The sequence below is a fragment of the Cyclopterus lumpus genome, chromosome 22 (assembly GCF_009769545.1).
Source record: "Cyclopterus lumpus isolate fCycLum1 chromosome 22, fCycLum1.pri, whole genome shotgun sequence".
In the NCBI taxonomy this organism is placed as follows: Eukaryota; Metazoa; Chordata; class Actinopteri; order Perciformes; family Cyclopteridae; genus Cyclopterus; species Cyclopterus lumpus.
Window position 1 is genome coordinate 6,798,283 of NC_046987.1, and position 22,102 is coordinate 6,820,384.

General features: G+C 39.1%; 2 protein-coding genes across 4 annotated transcripts in view; both read left to right on the top strand.

Moving 5' to 3' along the window:
• The window catches only part of sntg2 (syntrophin, gamma 2), a 64,961-nt gene extending 61,871 nt beyond the window's left edge, over window positions 1-3,090 (top strand). For all 3 annotated transcript variants that reach the window (XM_034563405.1, XM_034563406.1, XM_034563407.1), the window contains 3 exons: window positions 1,235-1,327; window positions 1,857-1,967; window positions 2,265-3,090. In XM_034563405.1, coding sequence (XP_034419296.1) covers window positions 1,235-1,327; window positions 1,857-1,967; window positions 2,265-2,393 — 333 coding nt within the window. In that variant the 3' untranslated portion in view covers window positions 2,394-3,090. The remainder of the gene's footprint in view (window positions 1-1,234; window positions 1,328-1,856; window positions 1,968-2,264) is intronic.
• A 3,044-nt stretch (window positions 3,091-6,134) lies between these two features.
• tpo (thyroid peroxidase) lies at window positions 6,135-22,024 on the top strand. Its single transcript, XM_034563467.1, has 12 exons — window positions 6,135-6,216; window positions 8,260-8,344; window positions 8,431-8,591; window positions 8,903-9,032; window positions 9,682-9,811; window positions 11,365-11,856; window positions 17,872-18,130; window positions 19,229-19,399; window positions 20,130-20,367; window positions 20,488-20,696; window positions 20,790-20,963; window positions 22,011-22,024. Exons 1-12 carry the CDS (start codon window positions 6,135-6,137, stop codon window positions 22,022-22,024), a joined length of 2,145 nt encoding a protein of 714 aa, XP_034419358.1.
• The last annotated feature ends 78 nt before the right edge of the window (window positions 22,025-22,102 follow it).

Below are 22,102 nucleotides of genomic sequence, written 5' to 3' on the forward strand. Positions count from 1 at the left end.
TCAGATCTTCAAGGCCTAACCGGCACTTTAACAACGACTCTCGCGTAAACACATGTAACATGGATACATGAGCAAAGTAAATTGAGTGTAAAGACAAAAAAACAAACTCTTTTTTTGATTGATGAGATTTCAGAGAGATTAATATAAAGAAATTAAAAAATTCTATAACTTGAAAAAGACTTGACTGATTCAAAGGTGCCAAACTGACTGGTGCAGGATGATTCATTATCATGGAACACAAATGTATGAGCATGCATGCTAGGATTTGTTTCCATTAGCTCTGTATAGAAAAAAACTCTACACAGAGTTAAAATTCATTGTTGATGTTGCACAGTTTTGTTTTCATTTTTTCAGGGTCACATTTTGACAAGACATTAGCCCAGTAACGCAAAACAGATCTTAGGTGGGGCAGCCTGAGTCATCAGTGCTGAATGCCAAGGATCAGGGCTTCAGGCAGGAGTTGATTTTTGGGTTTCTCATTCTCCAGTATGTCGGAATTAAGACCCGGCTGCAGCAAAATTCATCCGCACGTCTTTACAAATGATGTGGTGCCGGATGCCTGGTTTCATAAGGACTACTCAAATTGATAATTGGTACATTACTGTAGCTGGCAAGTTCTGCTAAGGCGTTACCTAGGGCCCCTTAGCAGTTAGCTTGCCAGGAGCTCTCGGTAGTGAGTCACAATGACCTTGAATAACTTTATTAATTAATGAGTCATAAGCCTTTTTTGCAGAAGGCATTGTTTAATTATTTTAATCCCTGTCATTGTGCATGCTGCCTTGCTGTCAGTCACGGGAACACTTGGAAAGATCAAACCCATTGTTGCTGTCAACACTAGTGGTAACCTGCGTCAAAATGTCTGCCGTGACAAAGTCCAATTGAAGAGGGAGGAAAAAGCGTTCTGCGCTAACATTCCAGCTAACCGCTAGTTAACAAGCTCGGCTAAAGTTGTTTCTTCCCTCTTCTAACTTGACGTGCTAACTGTCAGTTAGCAAGCTTGTTTGCTTGGTTGTAAAGGTAAACAAAATGGACGGAACAACACTACTAATAACCTTCGATAGTTTCCTCCGATTATGTATTTACATACAGTACAGCCATAGTGAGAAGTAGCATGTAATATGTGCTTCTGTGGCTGTTGTCTTGGATGCTCATACAGAGAAATGTACCACAATACTTTATGTACAGTATGTCATTACCGAAGGAACATTAATGGTTATCAATTCTGTCTCAACAGTCCAAAAGCTACATGTGCAGCAGCCTGGGGAATGTGCTGTGCTTCACCATAGATTTTGGATCAGGGTTCACCTGCTCAGAAGGCAATGCAAAGGTATTGTATTTCTTAGCTCAATTATTTTTGACATTCAGATCTGGTACTATTCCTCCCTTAATTAAAAGTTCCTGAGAATGCAATTTGACATCTTCTTTTCTGTATCGATAACCAGTATTTGTCCTGACTCAATAAGACTTCCATTGTGTATGAAAATGTATTTTTAGCAAAGAAAGAGACTCTCGAATGTCACACATTTTGCACAATGGACTTTCCACAATAAAGGTAGAGAGTAACTGTATCTCAGATAATGGTGTGTCATTGTTAAAGACATATTTGGGGGATTATTTTGCCAGCCTTGCCTCATTCTGACTATTTAATCGTTGCAAGAATGTCCCAGCACTAAATTCTAAAGTACTAATGTACTTTTGTCATAAACTGTACAGTTCCTTCAAAGTACTATTGCACATTGAAATGTCAGGTATTGATCATGAAGGTCTCATCGTAGTAAGACAAGGTATTTAATTATTGTACACATTATTGAAATCCTCGTGCTGCTGGGTTTTATAATCCCCTCCCTCCCATTTAGACCGCACTGTGGCGATATAAGTTCTCTCAACTTAAAGGCTCCTCCGATGACGGGAAAACCAGGGTGAAACTCCTCTTCAAGAATGCTGAAAGCAACCAAATAGAGATGAAGGTAATTCAAATTAGGGTTTTGTTGTGTGTTTTTTAAAATTTAAATCATTGAATGTGCATCGTACTTGACCGCTAAATTATTCTGATAAGAATTTCTTAATGAGCTGTAATTTTGTTGTTGCTCACTGACCATGGAGCTAATGGGTCCTTCTTACAGAATGTCTAGTGACAATGTTTCCATTGTCTGGTCTTTGAGTGTTATAAATTCAGTTTTTTAAGAGATCTTAAGTTTAAAAATGTTATTTAAAATACAAACATCTTGTGCATATTGATCCGTCTCTCTATCCTCTTCTTTCAGGAACTGGAGTTTGCTAATCTAACAGCCGTCCTTCACTGTATACATTCTTTTATTGCTGCCAAAGTGGCCTCCATGGACCCTCTCTTTATGTGCAGTCAAAGCCCACCTGGAAATTACATGAACACTTAAGAAGACATGTCCTCATTGTCATGTATGTGGTAAATATCAGCAGTATTTTATTTTCTGCACAGAGCCAATTGATATGTATATATTGTTCTTGCTATTTTTGTATGGACTACTGAAAATAATAAATATTTGTAAAAGATTGTACAAGTAGATAATGTATGAATTAATTGTGTAATGAATATGTTATTTAATTTGTAAGAAAATCCAAACGGATGAACAGTTTTTCCTTTCCTTTAACATTGTTATGCTCATTACATTATGGAATCTCTGCTTGTCGCGTTGAAAGGCAGCGTCCGTGCTGCCATATGGTGTAGAACTGCCATACGTTTGACAACAGGACATGAATCGCTAAACAGAGAAGCTGCCACTAATCTCAGCTGGTGCTGTATCTATGAAGAATAATGATAACGGACATAATGAATCTGATGCTGGCTTACTGTCATGGAGGGGGGATTCAAATTTGTGACAGACTTTTGACAAAGATTTTCTTTACTCCAAATTCACAGTTGAACAGTAATGACAACCTTTCTTTGTTCCCAGTTCCTCTGGTTTGCTTTCCTTCATGTTTCATATCTGTGAACACAAACACCACAATACAATGCAGCTAAATTGGCCTCCAAATCTCTCTGATTAAATTGTATGATGTTTGTGCTAATGTGACCATTGTTTTCTATCAAATAAAGGCAAAAGTTTCAAATTACCTTGGGCAATGAGGACCTTTTGACTGCAATGTGACATTTCAGCTTCAAAGTATTATTAAAGACGCACTTTTATCAACTCACATTCTAATACAATGGACCAGCTGTATGTTTTCAGGTGAATTGTGAAAATGGATTGCTGGTATGCAATAAATTGCTAATAAAGCATAATTGACACGTCACAGCTCCACAGGTGGAGGGCATGCAGTGGATGTAAATTTAGCCATTAAAAGCTTATCCCGGTAATTCAGTGTAATTAAGTGTAAAATGTGCTGAGCTGACACTCATTCAATTGAGCACTTATTTCACATGGATTACTTAATCATCACACACTGCAGGTAACATTAGCTTCAAGTTTATTTTTTTAGGAATATTTTGATGTGAAATAAAAAAAATGCCTAGAGGATCTATTGTTTTTTACAAGGGACGTGCTGGGATATTTCTTGGATTGGCGCTGCCGTTGTGCGTCCATTCACTTGTTAATCAACTAAACTAGGCTATGCGCAGTTTTATTAGAAGTTAGAGCTATAGGCTACTCTTCACAGAATAGAAGCAGAGGTTGGAAGCAGGAAACAAAACAAGTCGACTTTTGACAAATGCATTTCAAGCAAGCATAGACACTTTTATTGACCCTTCGCTAAGTCCCGCCTTCTTTCCTCCAATAGTTTCAGATTCTCTTCAAATTCAGGCTGTTTCTGATGACTTGGAGCTAGTCATGTGAACACATTTGGCTCTAACATTAGCAGAGTATGTTAGCATGTCTATGCAATGCCACTTACTAAAGGTATACTTTTTGATACATGTAACGGTGAATAAAGACCTAACTAGCTCAACAGGAACAGTGCTGTTCCTTCAGTGTCTTCTGCCTCGAGCGCCAGGTGATGTGGTGGTTCACTTTTACACTATGAACTGTCTTCACTGTTTAACATCCTGGATCTATCTGTATTTTTATTGAACTTATTGCAGGCCCTTCTGTATGCTTCCCTCTGAAGTGGCTTTATCCTTTTTCCAAAAATGTGATGATATTTGCAGTTAGTGACAGTGTGGGCTCAATGATAGCTCTGACAGTTTGACGGAGTAGCAGCCGGGGGCGGTGCTTAGCAAAGGGTCATTTGAGGAAGTTTATTGCATTTTATCATTTCCATACAGATTTACTAAAACAATTCTTCAAAATGCGCGTATAATTATGTTTTACTTTTCTCACCATGAGCTTGTCAGGCAACAAAAGATACATATAACCCCTTGTAAAACTTTGTTTTTTACATGAATTAAACTAGATGCAATGTTTAGAAGTACTGGTAGGTAGATTCTGTTACTTTTGGACAGGACCAGCAAAGATCCTAAAGTCTAAGCTAAGCTAACCATCTCTTGGCTGTGCCTCCATATTTAATGGACAGATTAAGGATAAGGATGTTTATTGTCATGGTAAAAAAACATACAACGAAATTAAGTTGGCAACTCAGTCAGTACAGCAGTAACAAGTAAAAACATGTATACAAACATTTAAGACAGGACATTCTGATTTAAAAACAAGACATTTAAAAATAAATAAAACATAAAAATAAATAAAACATAAAACGCAGGCAGAACCCCCACCTGCTCCCTGGGTGCTTCACTGCAGCTCACTGCTTTTTAATAAACTAAGGATGGGTCAAATGCAGAGAAGAATTTCCCCACAGGGATAAATAAAAGTGTACATTTCTTTTTTTGTCTTTCTTTCATCGGTCCCAACTCCACACGGGCAGCCTGACGCACCATGAAGGACGATCCCTCAACGGCCTCCCGCTGGTGAGCGATCACAAGTTGGGTTTAAAGGAGGAGGTGTAACTGCAGGAGATTGAACCCTGTTGGGTTTGATACTTTCACCAGGGCGGTCCATTTTCAATTGTTTTGAGACACATGATATTGGTATGGCAACCACTTGTTGATCATTTCAAAGCCTATTACACTGTGGACTATTTATAACCGGACAATGGTTGTCACTTTTCATTTGATTGATAGGGACCAGCCCTCTCTGCTTGGCCAACATTAATAAACTTCACCCTCCTTAAATATTAATACATTGGTGTGTGCCAAAAGTTATCTACGCTCTGCATCTGTAACCACGCACCACTGAACCGGAATTGACTATCCTTTGACGTCATATAAAGAATAACACATCAACTTTAAAATGCTGAACATTTCACTGTCCAACCACTCACTTTAAAGAGTGGCACTTGAATGCCTCATGTTCCATGAAGCAGGAGAAACAAACCATAATCTCTAGTTTAGAGCTTCACATTTGGTTTTGTGGCCGAGCCTTTTTGCACGACACCGCTCCTTTAAGAAGTCTTTGTGCATGTGAAATACACCCTGAATTGTTTTGGTATTTTTATTCGACGTGATGGTGGTGTCATATGAAGTGTTCTATTATTAAACAGAACTGTGTGAAAAATATTATTTCACTGATGTAACAAGTAGCTTCGGAGATCTGAATATAAATTTGAATTGTGTTTCGGCTTTGAGTATTAGCATCTAAAGTTAGCATCTAGAGGTAAAAATTAATCTGAATCAAGGACATTTAATGGGATATTTGAAGACAAAACAAAGGACTACAGTAGCAGAATGTACCACGCAGTGGATTAAACACCTGTTGACACAGTGAACAACTTTACATTGCTTAACTTCAGAAAGTGTGCATGCATTGCGACTATATATTCATTGTATTATATTGGGCAGGTGTCAGTTATTTTGTCTACGCTCCAAATAACAATAAAACAAGAATCAAGCATACTCGCATTGAGCATAAACTATTCAGATGTGCCAGAAGTTTAGTTTTAACATGTCACTCGCTTCGTTCTCCGCAAACTCTGAGATTCATTTGTGGAGCAGTTTGGCGTTGAAGCTGAAGCAGGCACCGTGACAACAAGCTTGCACAGAGAGCCACAACTGTGTCCCCCGCTGCTGAGTCACACACACACACACACACACACACACACACACACACACACACACACACACATACACACAGACAGCATCATCAAGTTGCATCAGAGCCAAGTGAAGCATGAATTTCAAGTACACTGCTCAACTATCAATGGGCCGTGACTCTCACCGGAGACTCGGCTGGCGTCATTGGACCCCGGAAGGTTAGCTGAAGTATTTGTGATGGGGAGAAGTTTCCAGGGAAACTTCAGGGCTGCTGCCATGGCTTTACTAGGGAGGGTGGTAAAAGATGACAATGACTGCTGCTGATACTCTGTTCTTATATAGTTGCTCTCCAAAGTGTTGTTTTTAGACTGAGGTCTGTGAGGGTTGAGGCAAAGACCTATAGGCCTACACTATTAAAGTCTACAACTGTTTTGATGGCATGTTTCTTTTTCAAGTGAATAATGGTGGAATCTTTTATATATACAACTGTGAAATCACTATACTCCCTTGGAATTGCTGCATTTGGTTGATTTCCTTGTGAAAGTGACTTTGCCTAATGTTTGCCTTGTGTTCAACTAGACGGTGCTGAAGGGGAGCTGGAGAGTCTGAAATAGAGAACCTGTGTTGCACCATTTGCTTGAATTTAATTTCTTCTGTACGCTCACTTGCCAACTGACAGTTAGATGGTCAGCGACTTTTCCCAGAGGGAAATGTAAAATCCTGAGGAAAGAATGACGAAGAATTGAGAAAAAAGAAGCTGAGGGCTATTTTTCAAATACATTTTGTCGGATAGGCTACTTACAATTTCCGGGTAACGGTTAACTCTGGTCTTGTTATTTTGGATAGATAAGTCATTCTGATTGTAATGCATTTATCGTCAGTGAAATATTCAATTTTAGCAGAAAATTCCTGCGTTAATTACACCTAAATTTGCCACATTGTCTATAGATATATAAGATACTTGTTTGCAATCGGAACTGGCTACACATAATGCAATGTGTCCATATTTTCACTGGGATTGTTGCATAGAGTTCCATAGAGTGGCTCAGAAAATGGGCAGAAGAAAAAGTTATTTTTCAAACCAGTCAACCAAGGACAGAAACACTGAGTTTCTGAGTTACTCTAGTGGGGGCGGATCGGCCTACTTAACCTTTGCAATGGATAAACCTGTCCTTTACCTGAATATATAAGGACAGGTTTGACAGTGCACAGGGCGCTAAGATAAGTCTTTACTTATATTGTGAACATATTTGGCTCTTCAATTGTACACTGCCCACTACAAATGGCTTGTCATTTTAATTTAATTGTCCTTATAATGTTGATCTGGATTATTCCCTCAAGGGTTTTAACTGATGAATTCAGGCATTTAAACTGTAAGTAACTTTTTTTTAAGGCTTTTTGCTTAAATCTTGTTTTCATCTCATCTATGACTGTAATTAATACAATAGGAAGATGCAATAAAAAGAAATGAGCAATAGAAAATATGGTTTAAAAATGAATCATTTCAAACCATATTTGATTATTAGCCGACTCTGAGATAAAGCCATTAAATGCAGCATAGGCAACATTCTTATGTCACATCAAACTTTTTTTCCAATAGCTATCTCGTAAAACAAAAAACAGCATTTGCTGTGTTACATGTTACATATTGTATGTCTGTTTCACTTTAAAGCAAGTCAGCAGATTTATTACCAAATCCAACAACTAAATGCTGCATACAAAGCTGGAGAACTCCCACATGTTTTGTGTATTGAATTGTTGATGCCTCAAATATGCCAACAATTAAAATGTAGCTCAGTATGTTCTAGTTTATAATATATACTTATATCCTGTACTCGAATGTATTGATAGCCTGCAACAAGGTAGATATTACAAGGACAAGGAGGAAAAAACACAATTTGTTTTAATCGCTCTTTTGTTTGTAGTGAAATGAAAACAGATTTTTTTAAATGAAACCACAACTCATGGACAACAACTGGTCTAATATGTAACTGCATTTTCTTTTATAAGCTTGTCCAATGTATTTCTTTTAACGTAAGCAAAAACCATAAACGGGTGAGGAAAAGATACTTCAACATTTCTTTCTGAAATGTGGATTAGAAGCAGGCAGTAGCATCAAATCAATTCGAAAGTACCAGTATCTCAAAATTCAAATGTAGGCACTGCACTTGTGTAAATATTTACCTTCCACCTCTTTTTACAGATGATATTTTAGCCCCAGATTGTCACGCTGTCCTGTTACAATACTGTGTATCTTGCAGCCACAACTCTCAGAGAACTGCTCATCTCCTCACACCAAGAAAGCCTTCGAATTGTACATGAAGCCTCACTCCACTCGAGACGACGGTATTGAACTTATCAAATGAGTCATCTCCATTTCTGTCTCACTTCCTACCGTACGAAAGCTTATCCTTTTACACTCCTGTGCTCAGCCGAAGCGCTCCCTCGTCCTCCACGCATGTGTTTACATCGCTTCGGCAAAGCGAGCCTGAGACTCTGGAGATTTCCCGAGCTGCAGAGGTCTTTCAAACAACGCTACAAGTCCTAACGAACACGGCGAGACAGAGATATAAAAGAGATGTCACGGCAGCAGGTAAAATTGCTTTCTTTTATTAAATCCAGAGGATCTCACCTTGAAAATAACCTTTAGAACCAGCTGGAGACCAAAACAACCGTAACGCCATCAACATCTACAATTGATCCACTGCCACTAATTCTACGATTCATATAGTCCACTAAAACACAATTTAAACTAATTGATTGGCAAAAGATTGTGCACATTTAAACCATTACTAAATATGGGCATTTTCAACGACAGTGAGTGTGCTTTCAGGTTCGATATGCTCCAAAGGTTTGCAAGATGAAATCCCATGAGTCTTTGTGTTAACTTTGCCACAATGCCAGAGCTGCTTTCCTGGAAGGACGTGGAGCTGATTGCAGAGCTGTCGAAATGTCCTCCTGTAACACACCCAGCCATCTGCCTGCAAAGTCATCTCAGCAAATACCGCTCCATATCTGGCCTCTGCAATAACAGGTAGCCGACGGGCTTCTTACCGTTCGTTCAGTCAAAGAACCGGGACTCCACTGTTGTGGAGTAAACAACACAGTCCGGGAACCAATAGTGCAAGCAACATCTTTATTGGCGTAGATTCAAAGTAAATCAAATGTTTTGTTAACATTGTAAATTGAAAGAAATGAGCATCGTTTCATATCGATGTTGAAACACATCATTCCAACACCCACCATAGCTCCATCTTGATTAAAAATGCAAATGCAAGGTTAACCTTTTGAAATGTTTTGAAATGTTTAAGATGGCATTTGCATTTTTAATCAATGTCAATTTCACGTTCACTGTAATGTTTGTTGTAGCAAGGCGATACTCACGTGTACAGGAAACATATATGTCTGCGGTATTTTATTTTTTATTTAAACTCCATATTGACGATAGTAGGCATGTTTAATAAAATATAACCAACACATAAGACAACACATAGGCAAGGGACACAAAGCCTGTTCTAATATACAAATATACAGCAAATATAGCAAAACCCTCAACTAGCTGATACACTTTTGTATATTGGTAAAACTGCAGTATTCTAAACTTTGATGAACATTGTGTGGAAAACAAATAAATACAACAAATTGCAGTTTTCTTGGACATGCTTCATGATTCTTTTTCTCAGGCAAAATCCTCTCTGGGGAGCAGCCAACACTCCCTTGGTCAGGTGGCTTCCAGCTGAATACGAAGACGGAGAGAGAGAACCCAAGGGTTGGAACCGAGGACGGCTCCATAATGGATTCCAACTTCCTCCGGTAATCTACAAAATGCTGGTCCGACGGACACAAAAGTCTTGGCGGTGAAATTAGAAATGAAGCAAGCTCACTCCCTGCAACAAGTTAATGTCGCTTTCCATTTATTTTCCTAACCTGTTTTACAGCAGATAAAGTCCACAGCAATTTAGGAAAAGCTGACGTGTGTGGGAGATGACAGAGATTACGGATGCATTTGCATTTTGTGGACTGTGTAATAAAATACATTATTTCCATAGCTTGAAATGACCTGGTTTACAGTCATTAACATTATTTATTTTCTTTTGTACAGCAGATGAAACAGTTTCTCCGATATTTGCATTGGATTTCGGAGTTAATTTATGCACTAGTTACACAGAGTGAGGTCCTTCAGTGGGATAACTGATCAAATATGCATCAGTTGTATCCAGCATGAAGTTTACCTCCTTCTATATGAGCTATAATTTACTTAAGTGTTTTAGATCATTAATAATCTCATTTATTGTCAAAATGGGTCAAGTAAATCATATAGGATACTTATTCAATCCCAATCATTTAATCAGTTGCCAAAGCACTTTTGGTGGGATAAATTAGGATGTGAAAGACGCATTTCACAAGCCCCTTTGTTGAGCTTAAGACATTTATCTATTTATAACATAACTTAATGAATTAAAGAATGAAGTAATTCACACAAACCGTAACCCCTGACTGGGAAACAACAGGCTTTCCCCAGTAAATATGTTCATTTCTGTTAATGATGAGATAATAAAAACACTGGCTGACAAATGACAAGCCACCGCAGAGAAAGCTGGGGGAAAATGCAATTACGCAGTCACAAAAAGTAGTTCTCACTGTCAACCGAAATAACAAATCCTACTGTGTTCACAGCCATGGGAAGTCAGCCAGAAAATAATAAGGAGCTCTTCTAAACAGACGGATGATGTCTATTCTCACCTGCTGGTGGAGTGGGGCCAGTACATCGACCATGACATAACCTTTACCCCTCAAAGCAAAGGCAACACTGCTTTTCGGACTGGGGTGGACTGTTCGAACACATGTCAAAATGTGCATCCATGCTTTCCCATTGAGGTAAGCTAAAACAGTCTTTGGACATTTTGCTATCCAGTACTGTATCTTGCTTGCTCTATTGGTACACGCCTGTATTTTAAAGGAATATTTGCACATTTCGGGAAGTAGGCCTAGTTGCTCTCTTGTTGAAAGTTATGTGGGCGGATTTCCTGGATTTCTTGACTCCAGTGGAGACTACAAGCCGGTTTTCTGGTTGAACCGTGTTTACATTTGATGTTTTTTGGTACAAATGGCTAAAACCCTATTTCACCTTGAACCAAAATCTAGAAAAACAAATGGTTGGAAAATTGGAGTTTAATTAGATCTAGTACGGTAACAGTACTACGGCACCAATGGTGTCTTTTGTTAAAGTGATATCGGAACAAAATCAGCCTCCTCATCTAACAGCAAATAGGCAAATTAACGTGTCAATTTGTTCTTTTAAAACAAACCAAGACATTTGATTGATAGATCAGAAGTAGCGATACAACATTTTGTGTTTTCCACAGACCGGTGATTCTACCACTAGTGCACAAAGCTGCATGGCCTTTCATCGCTCCGAAGCCGCCTGCTTTGTCAATGTTGGCTCTGATATTCGACAAGCTCTGCAGCAACAGCAGATGAATGCCATCACGTCATTCATTGACGCTTCGGTTGTGTATGGCCACACTCCGAGGCTGGAGGGCTTCCTGCGTGACCTCTCTGGCCTCAATGGGAAACTTGCTGTCAACGACCAATTCAGGGATCCCAAGGGAAGGCCCTACCTTCCATTCGTGTCCACTCTGCCATCAGCCTGCCTGCAGAACCTGCACGGGGAGAGGGTGGAGTGTTTCAGTGCCGGGGACAGTCGGATCAATGAGGGTCTGCCTCTGACCTGTTTGCATACACTGTGGCTCAGGGAACACAATCGGATCGCAGAGAAACTGAAACACATGAATGCTCACTGGAGCCCGGAGACTATTTACCAAGAAACTCGCAAGATTATTGGAGCTCTGCACCAGGTATGTGACCAGTAGCTGAACATTTCACGTTTCAGGATGGCAAAATATGAACCCTTTTCAGCTGATAGCGTTTAAACAGCACTGTGCTGACATGCTAAGACAGCATATATACAGTACATTATTTTCATTTTCTATTAATCTATATTAGTATTTGAAGGAACATTCTAAAGGAAAAATGTGTGTAATAATTCTTAGTATTAGCTAAGAATTAGCCTCAGTACATTAACTAATGATGTCATTTTTGTTTCAGTTTGAAAATGTGTTATCATAATCTCTAATTGAGGCCATCTGGGGTGATTAATGCTGAATAGCAAAATCAGTTATTTCCAGAAATTCAAATGACTAATGCTATATTATATTGAAGGAGTACAAGATAAACCAATCCAAATAACATTAATTAAGGAAAACAAAATCCGTAAGCACCACATCCATTTCTTAAATGTTCCGGAGCTTTTGATCATATCAAAGAATCTTCATCGGCAGGTGGCCTCTGTCGTAGAATAGCAGATTCCAGCCTCAGCTTTTGGACCAACATGGACGAAACATGCTTTGGAAAAATAGAATTTAATCTATTATTCCATGACAAGTGGGCATCTACTGTTGCAGATCACATGTTCAGATGAAAAACTCCAGAGCTGCTACTGAAAGGATTGCATTGTGACCTCAGATATGCCAACTAGTTGATCTCTTTGCTGTTGGATGTAAAATACACTGTCACAGGAATCTTCAGCAGCTGACCAAAAACAATGCACACATTTTTGGAACACTCTTTCGAGTTGGTTCAGTCGCACCCGTCGCTATAAATCACAGTCTGTCAGAGGTCTGATTGTTTACAAAGAAGCATGCCACTTATCTTAACTGCAACCATAGACTGAAAATAGAACAAAGGGAAAGATGGACTTGCCTATGTTGAAAGAACCGGCTTGGCCGGATGTATTGCGAGTAGTGGACCCCTTCATTATATGATAAATACTTGCACGGCTAACGTACTGCTTTCCAAAAGCTAGGCAATATTCTATTCCTGTGTAAACATTGCGTTAGATATTAACCTTTTTTTTCTTTTCCATTTTAAACCAGAAACAACTCCCTCAGTGGTTTCTAATGTGTGCCTTTCAATGCGCAGTTCTTCTTAGCTGATATCCATTTGAACCAGAGAGCAGCTAATGTGGCTCTGCTTCGCTCAGTGCAGACTCTAACACACATTTATTTAAGCAGGGGAGTGCAGCCATCAGAGCCCAGCAGGAGAAAAAAAAACAGTGTGGAAGACTGTCAAGTCATAATCCTTCATCATTTAACAGTCTTTGTGCAAAGAAAACACTCGTGAGCACAAAGGATTGCTGTGTCAACTTGCTATTGTGTTGGTTTCTAAGTGAGGTTTATTTTTGTAGTTGCTAATAGCGATGCAATATTTATAATATCTGTTTGCCAGGGCATTATGTAAGGTTAAGTATGTTGGGTAAATTATGTACACTCTATACATAAGAAAATATATATTCGTTTGCTTCTAGTGAAGGAGATGAGTGGATCGTGGTGCTCGGCTGTAAAAATCCTGAAGCATTTCTGAGCAAAAGGGAAATAAATCTGTAATCTGTCAGATTTTGTGAGCTGACATTTGACCACAGTAGTGGATTAAGAACCCAGGAAAAGAGATGTACGGTATCAAAAAGAGACGTGTCTAATGTGGATAGGTTCTTTAAGTCATTTGTGAAGATGAAGTACAAACGGCTGGGAGAGGATTTACATACTGTAGCTATAACCGGGACAAGCTTGGAAAATTCCAAAAAGATGGAGTACAATGTGAGGCATCATCTGGTCCGACTGGCCTGCAAACCAGCAGACTGTAACCTTATTGATTTTTTTCAAAGGAAAAAAAATTAATTAAAGTTGAGCACTTCCCGTCTTCCCTTTTGTTATGCTATTACCTCTTACTCTCCCCCCTCCACTCACTGGGTAAAGGATCGGCTACAGGACAGTGGCTGTGCATGGAAATTGCATTTTCAAATATCTTTCTTCTGTCACACAACATTACTGTAACACAGGAAACATATATACTGGAGAACTAGATTTAGACCAACAATTGTAAAACTGCATTTCAGATTACTGTATATTCAGGTACAGAATGCAGCTTGTGTGTAATTAGATTTAGTGATGTTATATGTGAAAGGGATTAATTAATGGCAACTTAAATTAACAGTTTCAGACAATTTAGCTCTATTTGTTTGACTGCTCAGAACAACATGCTAATTTAGAGAAGCAACATAATGCTATCATTTTCTTTTGTTAAACCACTAAATTATGATAATGTGATGACATGGTATTTCATTATTAAACTACAGGCATAGCAGGCATTATTTTGTTTTGCTTCTGATGCACTTCTTACCCTTATCTGTCTTTTGGGATACTTTTACCTTTTTTACAGGGGCAGTGTGGAGATCTATTGGCAGAAATTAAATATAATAATTATGTTTTCTATGGTTTAGAATTACCTGAAGTGGCCAACACCTACACACTGCAGCTTTTAACTAAAGTGATAATATAAATGTATATCGTACACAGCTTTAGCTTTAACGTAAGTGCACAAAGTTTGCAAAAATTGTATTCCTGCAACACATATAATAGAATTGCCTCTCTTCTGGAGCTCTACTATGCAATCACATGCCTGTATATGGTTGTAATAAATTCTGCAGAGTTTAAATTGGCAAACATGGTGGTCACCCATTAAGCTCAACCAGCATTAACAGCATGACTATAATACATCTACCATTGATGATGGGTGCCATCAGAAAGCCATCTCATGTTATGCAGAGCAATAACAAACCCCCCCCCGCTACTGTTAATTCATAAATATAACAAAATGTTGGATCGTTAACACATAAATCAATGTTTAATGTAGCGTTGTTCTGTTATTGTATAACACTTTAGTATTAATGTTGATATGTCTGTCTGTAATGAGAAAAGTTTGCTGGTTATCCAATTCCACGTAATACAAAAAAATTAAAAATCCAACTCTGCCGCCCTTTTCAGCTCTCGGAGGCATTGTTGTGTCTCGTCGTTGTGGTTGTTGTTGTTGTTCAGCCATATGGTTGAACCCCAACAGCTATTACCGAGCCCCCCCATTTAAATCCTCAGACAGCTGTTCCCAGCAAACAAGCTCACACAGAGTGAATGTAACGCAAGGTGCTGTTTTCACACAGCATTATTCTTAACAAATCTCTGTGAAAGCACTGTTTTAATGCAATAAAATATGTGCTGGCAGTCATTACTTACAAAAAAGAAAACACTTACAGGCCACGGGGTACTGTGTAATTAGGCAGGAAATTAAACATAACTGTTAAAAATGTTTGCAGAAGTGGATTTTGGTGGTCTACCTATTTAATTTAATGAATTTGCTGTGTGTATTTCAGACACAACTTTAACCGTTTACTGTAAGTCAGACACCAAACTTCTGTTTTTGCAAGAATGTATTGTCTGATGTTTCCTTCCCTTCTGCTTGCTTTTATGATTGGATATGCCATAATATACAAATAGACAGTAGCTTTTTTTATCCACTTCAAGGTGCAAGATTTGATATTGGGAGTATTTTGATTGCCTCTATACTGCTCTCAACATGGCCGCCTCTCAAAGCTAAGAGTCCCAACAGTGCAAAACAGCGCTTTTACGTTCCCCGACTAAGATCTAGGGGTGGCGGAAAACAACGAATGGCCAACACACCCTAACTAACTATCACACACACACACACACATTCGCACACGCACACACACACACACACACACACACACACACACACACACACGTGTCTGGCTAGCTGAAAGAGCTAACAGGGTTTACCTGGGGTGGTTAATACACTCCCACGACAGTCGGGACGCCGTTATCAGCTGTAACTGCCATACGAGACCAGCAGAGTGGCGCTCATGAGCTGGCCAATGGGGCGCGCTCACATGCACAAAAAAGCATGCTTGGCTGGCCCATCTATGTTAACTAAACAAGGAGAAGATCTGATAACAACACACAGGGGGAGCGGCTTCATTCTCAGCTCAAGTAGACATGAGTCAAGAGGGAAAGCCTTATATGTGCAGGAAACAGGAAAAACAAATCAACTTACAGCATCTGTTTTTTATTCTGACTTGCTTTTTAATGGAGGTGCATGGCAGTCAAGGCTGTTGCTTATCCAGTATGTAGTGTAGGGGGACGATATCGTTATGCTCTAATTACTTTTTAAGTGGTCAGGACAAAGCAGGAAAAAAAACTTTTACAGGTTAAAGGGCCAGACCTGATCGATTTGGAGTGAAGGTGGAAATCGCACTTGAGTCAGAATCAGAAATGTAGACTATATGGGATTTATTTTCGTCCAATGAGTAGAAATGTGTGCAGATAATGTGTACGTGTATGGGTGCGTCATGCAAATAATTACTACAAGGCTGGAATAAGTATTTGGATCCTTTACTTCAGTAAAAAGACCAATGCAACAATCCAATGAATATTACAAGTCTTACTACAAGTACAAGTAATTGTCTTTTTTCTTTGGCCAAGAGGGGAAATCACTCTTTGTTGAAACAGCTCACAACTGACCTGAGATGTGACAAACGGCCCCAAATAGACACAATATTTTTGTAAAGGGTCACAAGCCAGAACAACACTGGATTAATTTAGGCAACACAACACATATGTGTGTGTGTTGATCTGAAAAGTAGTTGTCAGAAAAAGTACAATAAATTCAACTGAAGCAGCATATAATTGATATACTACACATACTTAAAAATTGTACTTCAATAATATTTGAGCGAATATTTCTTTGTTATTTTCCACCACTGCATGGATGACTGGATGATCCCTAACCATAAGTCGTGAAGAATAACAGTCAGAAAGACTGACATTGCAGTCTGGTGACTGCTCCTCAAATGGGACCAGCATTATCTCCAGGACTGTGGCTTAGAGTCAGTCTAAGCTGTGTTTTCTTGTCACAGCTGACATATTGTGGTTCAGCTTCAGTTTGTGCAGAAATGCTGCTTGCACATCACTAATGCAAAATAAACTTGTATTAGAATACTGTATTTGACTTGTTTTAATTGTATTAGTGTCAAAGTTTTAAGGGATAATTCGGCATGTTTTGGAAGTGGGGTTGTATAAGATGCTCATCCATAGTTAGTGTATCACCTACAGACGCAGTAAGCATGGGGGCAGAGGTAAAGTCACACAATAACACAAGCAAACTAACCGACAGCAGTACACCGCTTTGTAACTCCTGTCTGCTCCTGTCTCCAATTGGGGGCTAACCGCCATCTACTGCTGGGTAATACATTGACTCAGGATAAGTACTTAAACAACCCGCACTTGAAAACATCACAACTCTCCCTTTAAGTTGGCTCTTAAACCCTTTTCAGCCAGACAGACTCTTGCTATTCAGTGAGTCACTTTAGCTCATTAAGTTAAATTATCCAGTCTATGTCATCATTCTTGCCTTAACAAGTTCATCTTCAACAGACTGCCTTTACATTAAAGGCAGCTGTTGTTTCATTAGTATCACTAAAGCAACACAAAAGTTAATTGTGTCTGGTCCACTGCTCCATTTTGCTCCAAGCTACAACACCACATGTGATCCCACTAGAGTGTGTGTGCATGCGCACGTGTGTGTGAGAGTGCATGCATGCGTGCGTATGTATTTGTGTGATATGTGTTAAGATTCAGGTGGTGAACTGAGGCCTTTATAAATAATGATGAGGACAGATGGAATTCTCTCCAGTGAACTGTGAGGGAACAAACGTGCAATAATTTGTCCAAAGATATTACACAAATACTCATCTCACTGGAAATCCTATGGAAATAACCTTTAGCTGTATGCATATACACAACCACAATATATTGTTAATAATTTCCAAGTTGTATATGTTGTAATTTCTTGTGGCTTCATAGCGTTCTTGATGCTTGTTATCCTCAGATTTGAGATTTTCTTTCAAGACTATTTAAAAGATTATTTTTGCTTCTTTGCGATCCCCTTTTCTCTTTTATGACTCCCAGATCATAACCATGAGAGATTATGTTCCAAAGATCATTGGCCAGGAGGCCTTTGATTATTACATTGGACCCTATCGGGGGTATGATCCAACTACAGACCCCTCTGCCTCCAATGTGTTTGCCACCGCTGCATTCCGCTTCGGCCACGCTACCATCTCTCCCGTCCTCAGGAGATTGAACGAGAGCTCCCAGAAGCACGAGCACTTTGCCGACTTGAGGCTGCATAACACTTTCTTCAGTCCATGGAGAATAGTCAAAGAAGGTCAGTCCACTCTTATGAAGCTGCCTATTGGAACTAATAATGTATCCTGCAAGCACACTAAACAATACTCTATTTAGGTCAGCTTGAGCAAGTGTCAGTGTAATAATTACGTGCATGCAATTCAAGGAACTTGTTTAACGTAGACCAACTAATAGGCACGTTGATCTAGAGTATGAATAACCTGCACTAATAATGTATATCATAATTAGTATGTGACATATACAAGACTCTGTGCTCCCAGTCCCTCAAGACTCATTGCACAAGGCGCAATAATCCATCTGACACACTTCCGGAACCTTTTCCATTAAATATCGGTCCATCACTTTACTTACTTACTTATTACTTACACTTATGTGCAATATAGTACATTATCTGTCATACACAGGAGAGCCACAGTTAAAGGCTTACTTAGAGCTAACAAATGAAAAGCAAATTCTGCTTTTTTTCAACCTAATTTCTTGTCATTGCAACCGTTATTCAGTCATGAACTCTGCTGCATAGTGGCGTTCAATATGTACATTGTGGCAATCAATATGTACGTACATACGTACAGGGTATATATCGACAGACGAATTTAACAAATCCTTGAACTAATTTAAGTTTTTATTTTGCTGCATTGATATACAGAGTGTTGTCTTCAGTATAGTCTTTTCACCAAGCACAAGTCTATTTCTTTTATGAAACTATATGTTGTTATGATGAACAGAATATTCATCCCCAACAGTCCAATCCTGTTTGCTCAAATGAAATAGTTGGACACCAGTGAGCCCAGGGGAAGCAGAAGGACCCAAGCTTAGGAGGGATATACAAACCTTTTTCTGGGCGGCATAAAGAAAGCAAACAGTACAGTTCAGAAAAGGACTGTACTCTCAAACCCTTTACATTCTGTTTTCTTCTATGTGTGGGATAAGAGATAAGGGATAAGGGATAAGTGAGCATACTGTTTGCAGTTTAGTCCAAATTGTCCAAAAATGAAATGTTAACAGGAAACGTGGTGTCTGATGTGCACTCAAAGTATTCCTGCATTCCACAGGAAAAAGAAAAAACTATATCTTATAATGACTATGAAAAAATAAGCAGTGCAGTTCTTGTCTGTAGGTGGAATTGAACCAACCCTGAGAGGTGCATTTGGAACTGCAGCATCAGCTGGTAGCGCAAACATGCTGTTGACAGAGGAGTTAACAGACAGGCTGGTGGTGTTGAATGTGCCACAATCCATGGACCTTGCCTCACTGAACCTGCAGAGAGGACGAGATCACGCCCTCCCAGGTAAATGCTCGGCTGAATCTGCGCTATTCAGCTAAGCCTGACAAATCAGAGTGACAATCAACAGGCAATGCTCAGGTTAATCCTGAGAGCTTAAACACCAGTTCCTTTGATCTTCCCTTTGTCTAACCTTTTTGTGAATGGTTCTATCAATTCATTCACACATGAGGAACATATCCACCTACTTAAGTAGACAATGGCAAGTCCTTTCAACAGCTTGATATTAAATGTGTGTGTGTGTGGGATGGGGGGGCATTTTGCTAACAAGGGGTTGGCAAGGAAGAAGTCCACTGATTTCACACCTCAAAGTCCGTTTACAGGTCTTGGGGAGTAAGTAACCTTACTGAGAAAACCATTTGTGAGAAAAACAAGCTGTAAGAAGCCTTCTGGGTCTCCAGTGGGACATGTGTGAAGTCGGTGGAGTTAACGTTGGTTGGGCTTCAAGAAACAAGTTTTGAGAGGGAAAAAAACATATCGGTGTTGTAAAGAGGTGCGTGTACCTCTGTAGCCCGCTCCTCATATCTGCTTGAGTCTAGCAGCTCAAGGCCACATCAGCTTCTGCTAGTACACATCCAAATCTCCTACAAAATTGTTGGCTGCCGAGTTGCGTTGCTGGTAATGAATGCGCCAGGTTTAGACATCACACAGTCATCTGAGAGTAGTATCTCTCAACAAGAAAGAAACATGTGAATAAATATACTAACTTCTAAATTGTGCTGAAATTACTTTTCAGGATACAATGATTGGAGATCATTCTGTGGACTGGATCGCATTAAGACAATGGATGGTTTCAAAGAGGCTGTGAGAGACTACGGGGTTGCAGAGAAGATTGCACAAATATACAAACATCTGGAAAATATCGAAGTATGGCTCGGAGGGCTTGTTGAATACATGTTGCCAGGCTCAAGAACGGGTCCTCTCTTTGCTTGCCTGATCGGAAAGCAGATGAAAGCACTGCGTGATGGCGATAGGTACGCTAATATTTACTTGCTTTAAAAAATAAATAGAAGATTCCTTGGTCTACTTTTGAAGACTTTTATTTATTGAAATGTTTGTTTGTAAAGGAGAGATCAACTGTTTTTATTTTCCAGGTTTTGGTGGGAGGCTGACGGGATGTTCAGCCAGCTACAGAAAGATGAGCTCCTAAAGGGTTCTCTGTCTCGGATCATCTGCGACAACAGTGACATCAGGGAAGTCCCTCCTGACTCTTTCAGGTTTGGGAAATACCCCGATGATTACATCTCTTGTGATCATGTCCCAACGATAAATTTGGAAGCTTGGCAAGAGGAGAAGAGCCGAGGTGGGCTTGAAAAATACTGCCCGTGTTCATCTTTGTCCTGAAAATCATCCACAATCCTTTGAATTTTAACATGCAAATCTTTCTCAATTCCAGATTTAGAACAGTGCGGCACTCCTCGAATGATAAAGAATGGGGATTTTATTTTGTCTTCTACAAATGGAAAACTGGTCGCTCTGTACTCATGTTACCATGGTTTCAAGTTAAAGGGTGCCGCTGCAATAGTTTGCGAGGGATATCATTGGAGTGATCAATCCCCACAATGTACAGGTACATGAAGTATTTTTGACATGAAAAATATCATGTCCTGATTGTATGAACTGCTCCATATTGAAACTTATACAGATCAGCTTCGGAAGACGTAATCCAGCAAATATCTATCTTTGGACATGCTGTACTGTGGTGCTCTTGTCTGACTGGTGCTTTACTGCTATCTGCTGGTAGTATTGGAAAAAGGGACATTTTCCAATGGGAAATATAAGTGGAATGGGACTGATTTGTGATTTGAACCATTTTTCATGAAGACAAACAGTTATGACGGGGTTTAACCTCCTTTTAAGCAGTCATCTATGTCAGTGTGGTATCAAAGTCCTTGCAGGAACAAAAGTTTGGTTGTTGATTATCATTAATGTCATTGAGAAATATTGGCAGATTTTTAATATGTCAGCACTGTACCTGCCATGAAGCCTAATTGGATCCAAGGGCTTTGCTTATAATAAACATTTACCGATGATAATTCTCATATCTCTCTCCTAATTTTGAGTTATGTTAGCCAAGAAAGTTACCTACAATATAACAGTTAACTGCACTGTTGTTACTGAATATTCCCTATTACACAATTCAATATGAAATCATCAACAGCTAATATCTTAAAGCTCGAGACCCAGGGTCAAAATGTCTTTAAATATGGAGGACTGTGGTCAAATATGTTTCTTTCTTTGGCAGTGGGACAGTTGATCATTTGTAGTGACTTATACTGTATATATATATATATATCCCTTTATGCATATGTATGTACGTGTCTATATGTCATCTATATACATCAGAAATAAAATTTTGAAATAAACTGTCAGAAAATGTTAAGAACTAGGCTGAGAGACAGAGGTGTGAAAGATGTTTGAGTATGACATGGTTGACATGCTGACTTCATTATTATGCCCGGTAATTCAATTCAATTCAATTTCAATTCAGTTTATTTTGTATAGCCCAATATCACAAATTACAAATTTGCCTCAGAGGGCTTTACAATCTGTACACATACGATAATATTGGAAGTGTTCCTAAAATTGCCTTGATGTCTTGTTTTTGTTTTTGCAGGGAATCCTCACTAACTTGTTGACAATGCAGCAGATACAGAAGCGCTTCATATGTTTATTACCACGCTCAGGGAAACGTTGCAATCCTTGTTA

Excerpts from the sequence above, each read along its gene's own strand:
- tpo (XM_034563467.1), top strand. The coding sequence starts at position 6,135 with ATGAATTTCAAGTACACTGCTCAACTATCAATGGGCCGTGACTCTCAC. Across the intron at positions 6,217-8,259 it reads GCGTCATTGGACCCCGGAAG|CCACAACTCTCAGAGAACTG; the intron begins GTTAGCTGAAGT and ends TGTATCTTGCAG. Across the intron at positions 20,368-20,487 it reads GCACTGCGTGATGGCGATAG|GTTTTGGTGGGAGGCTGACG; the intron begins GTACGCTAATAT and ends TTTATTTTCCAG.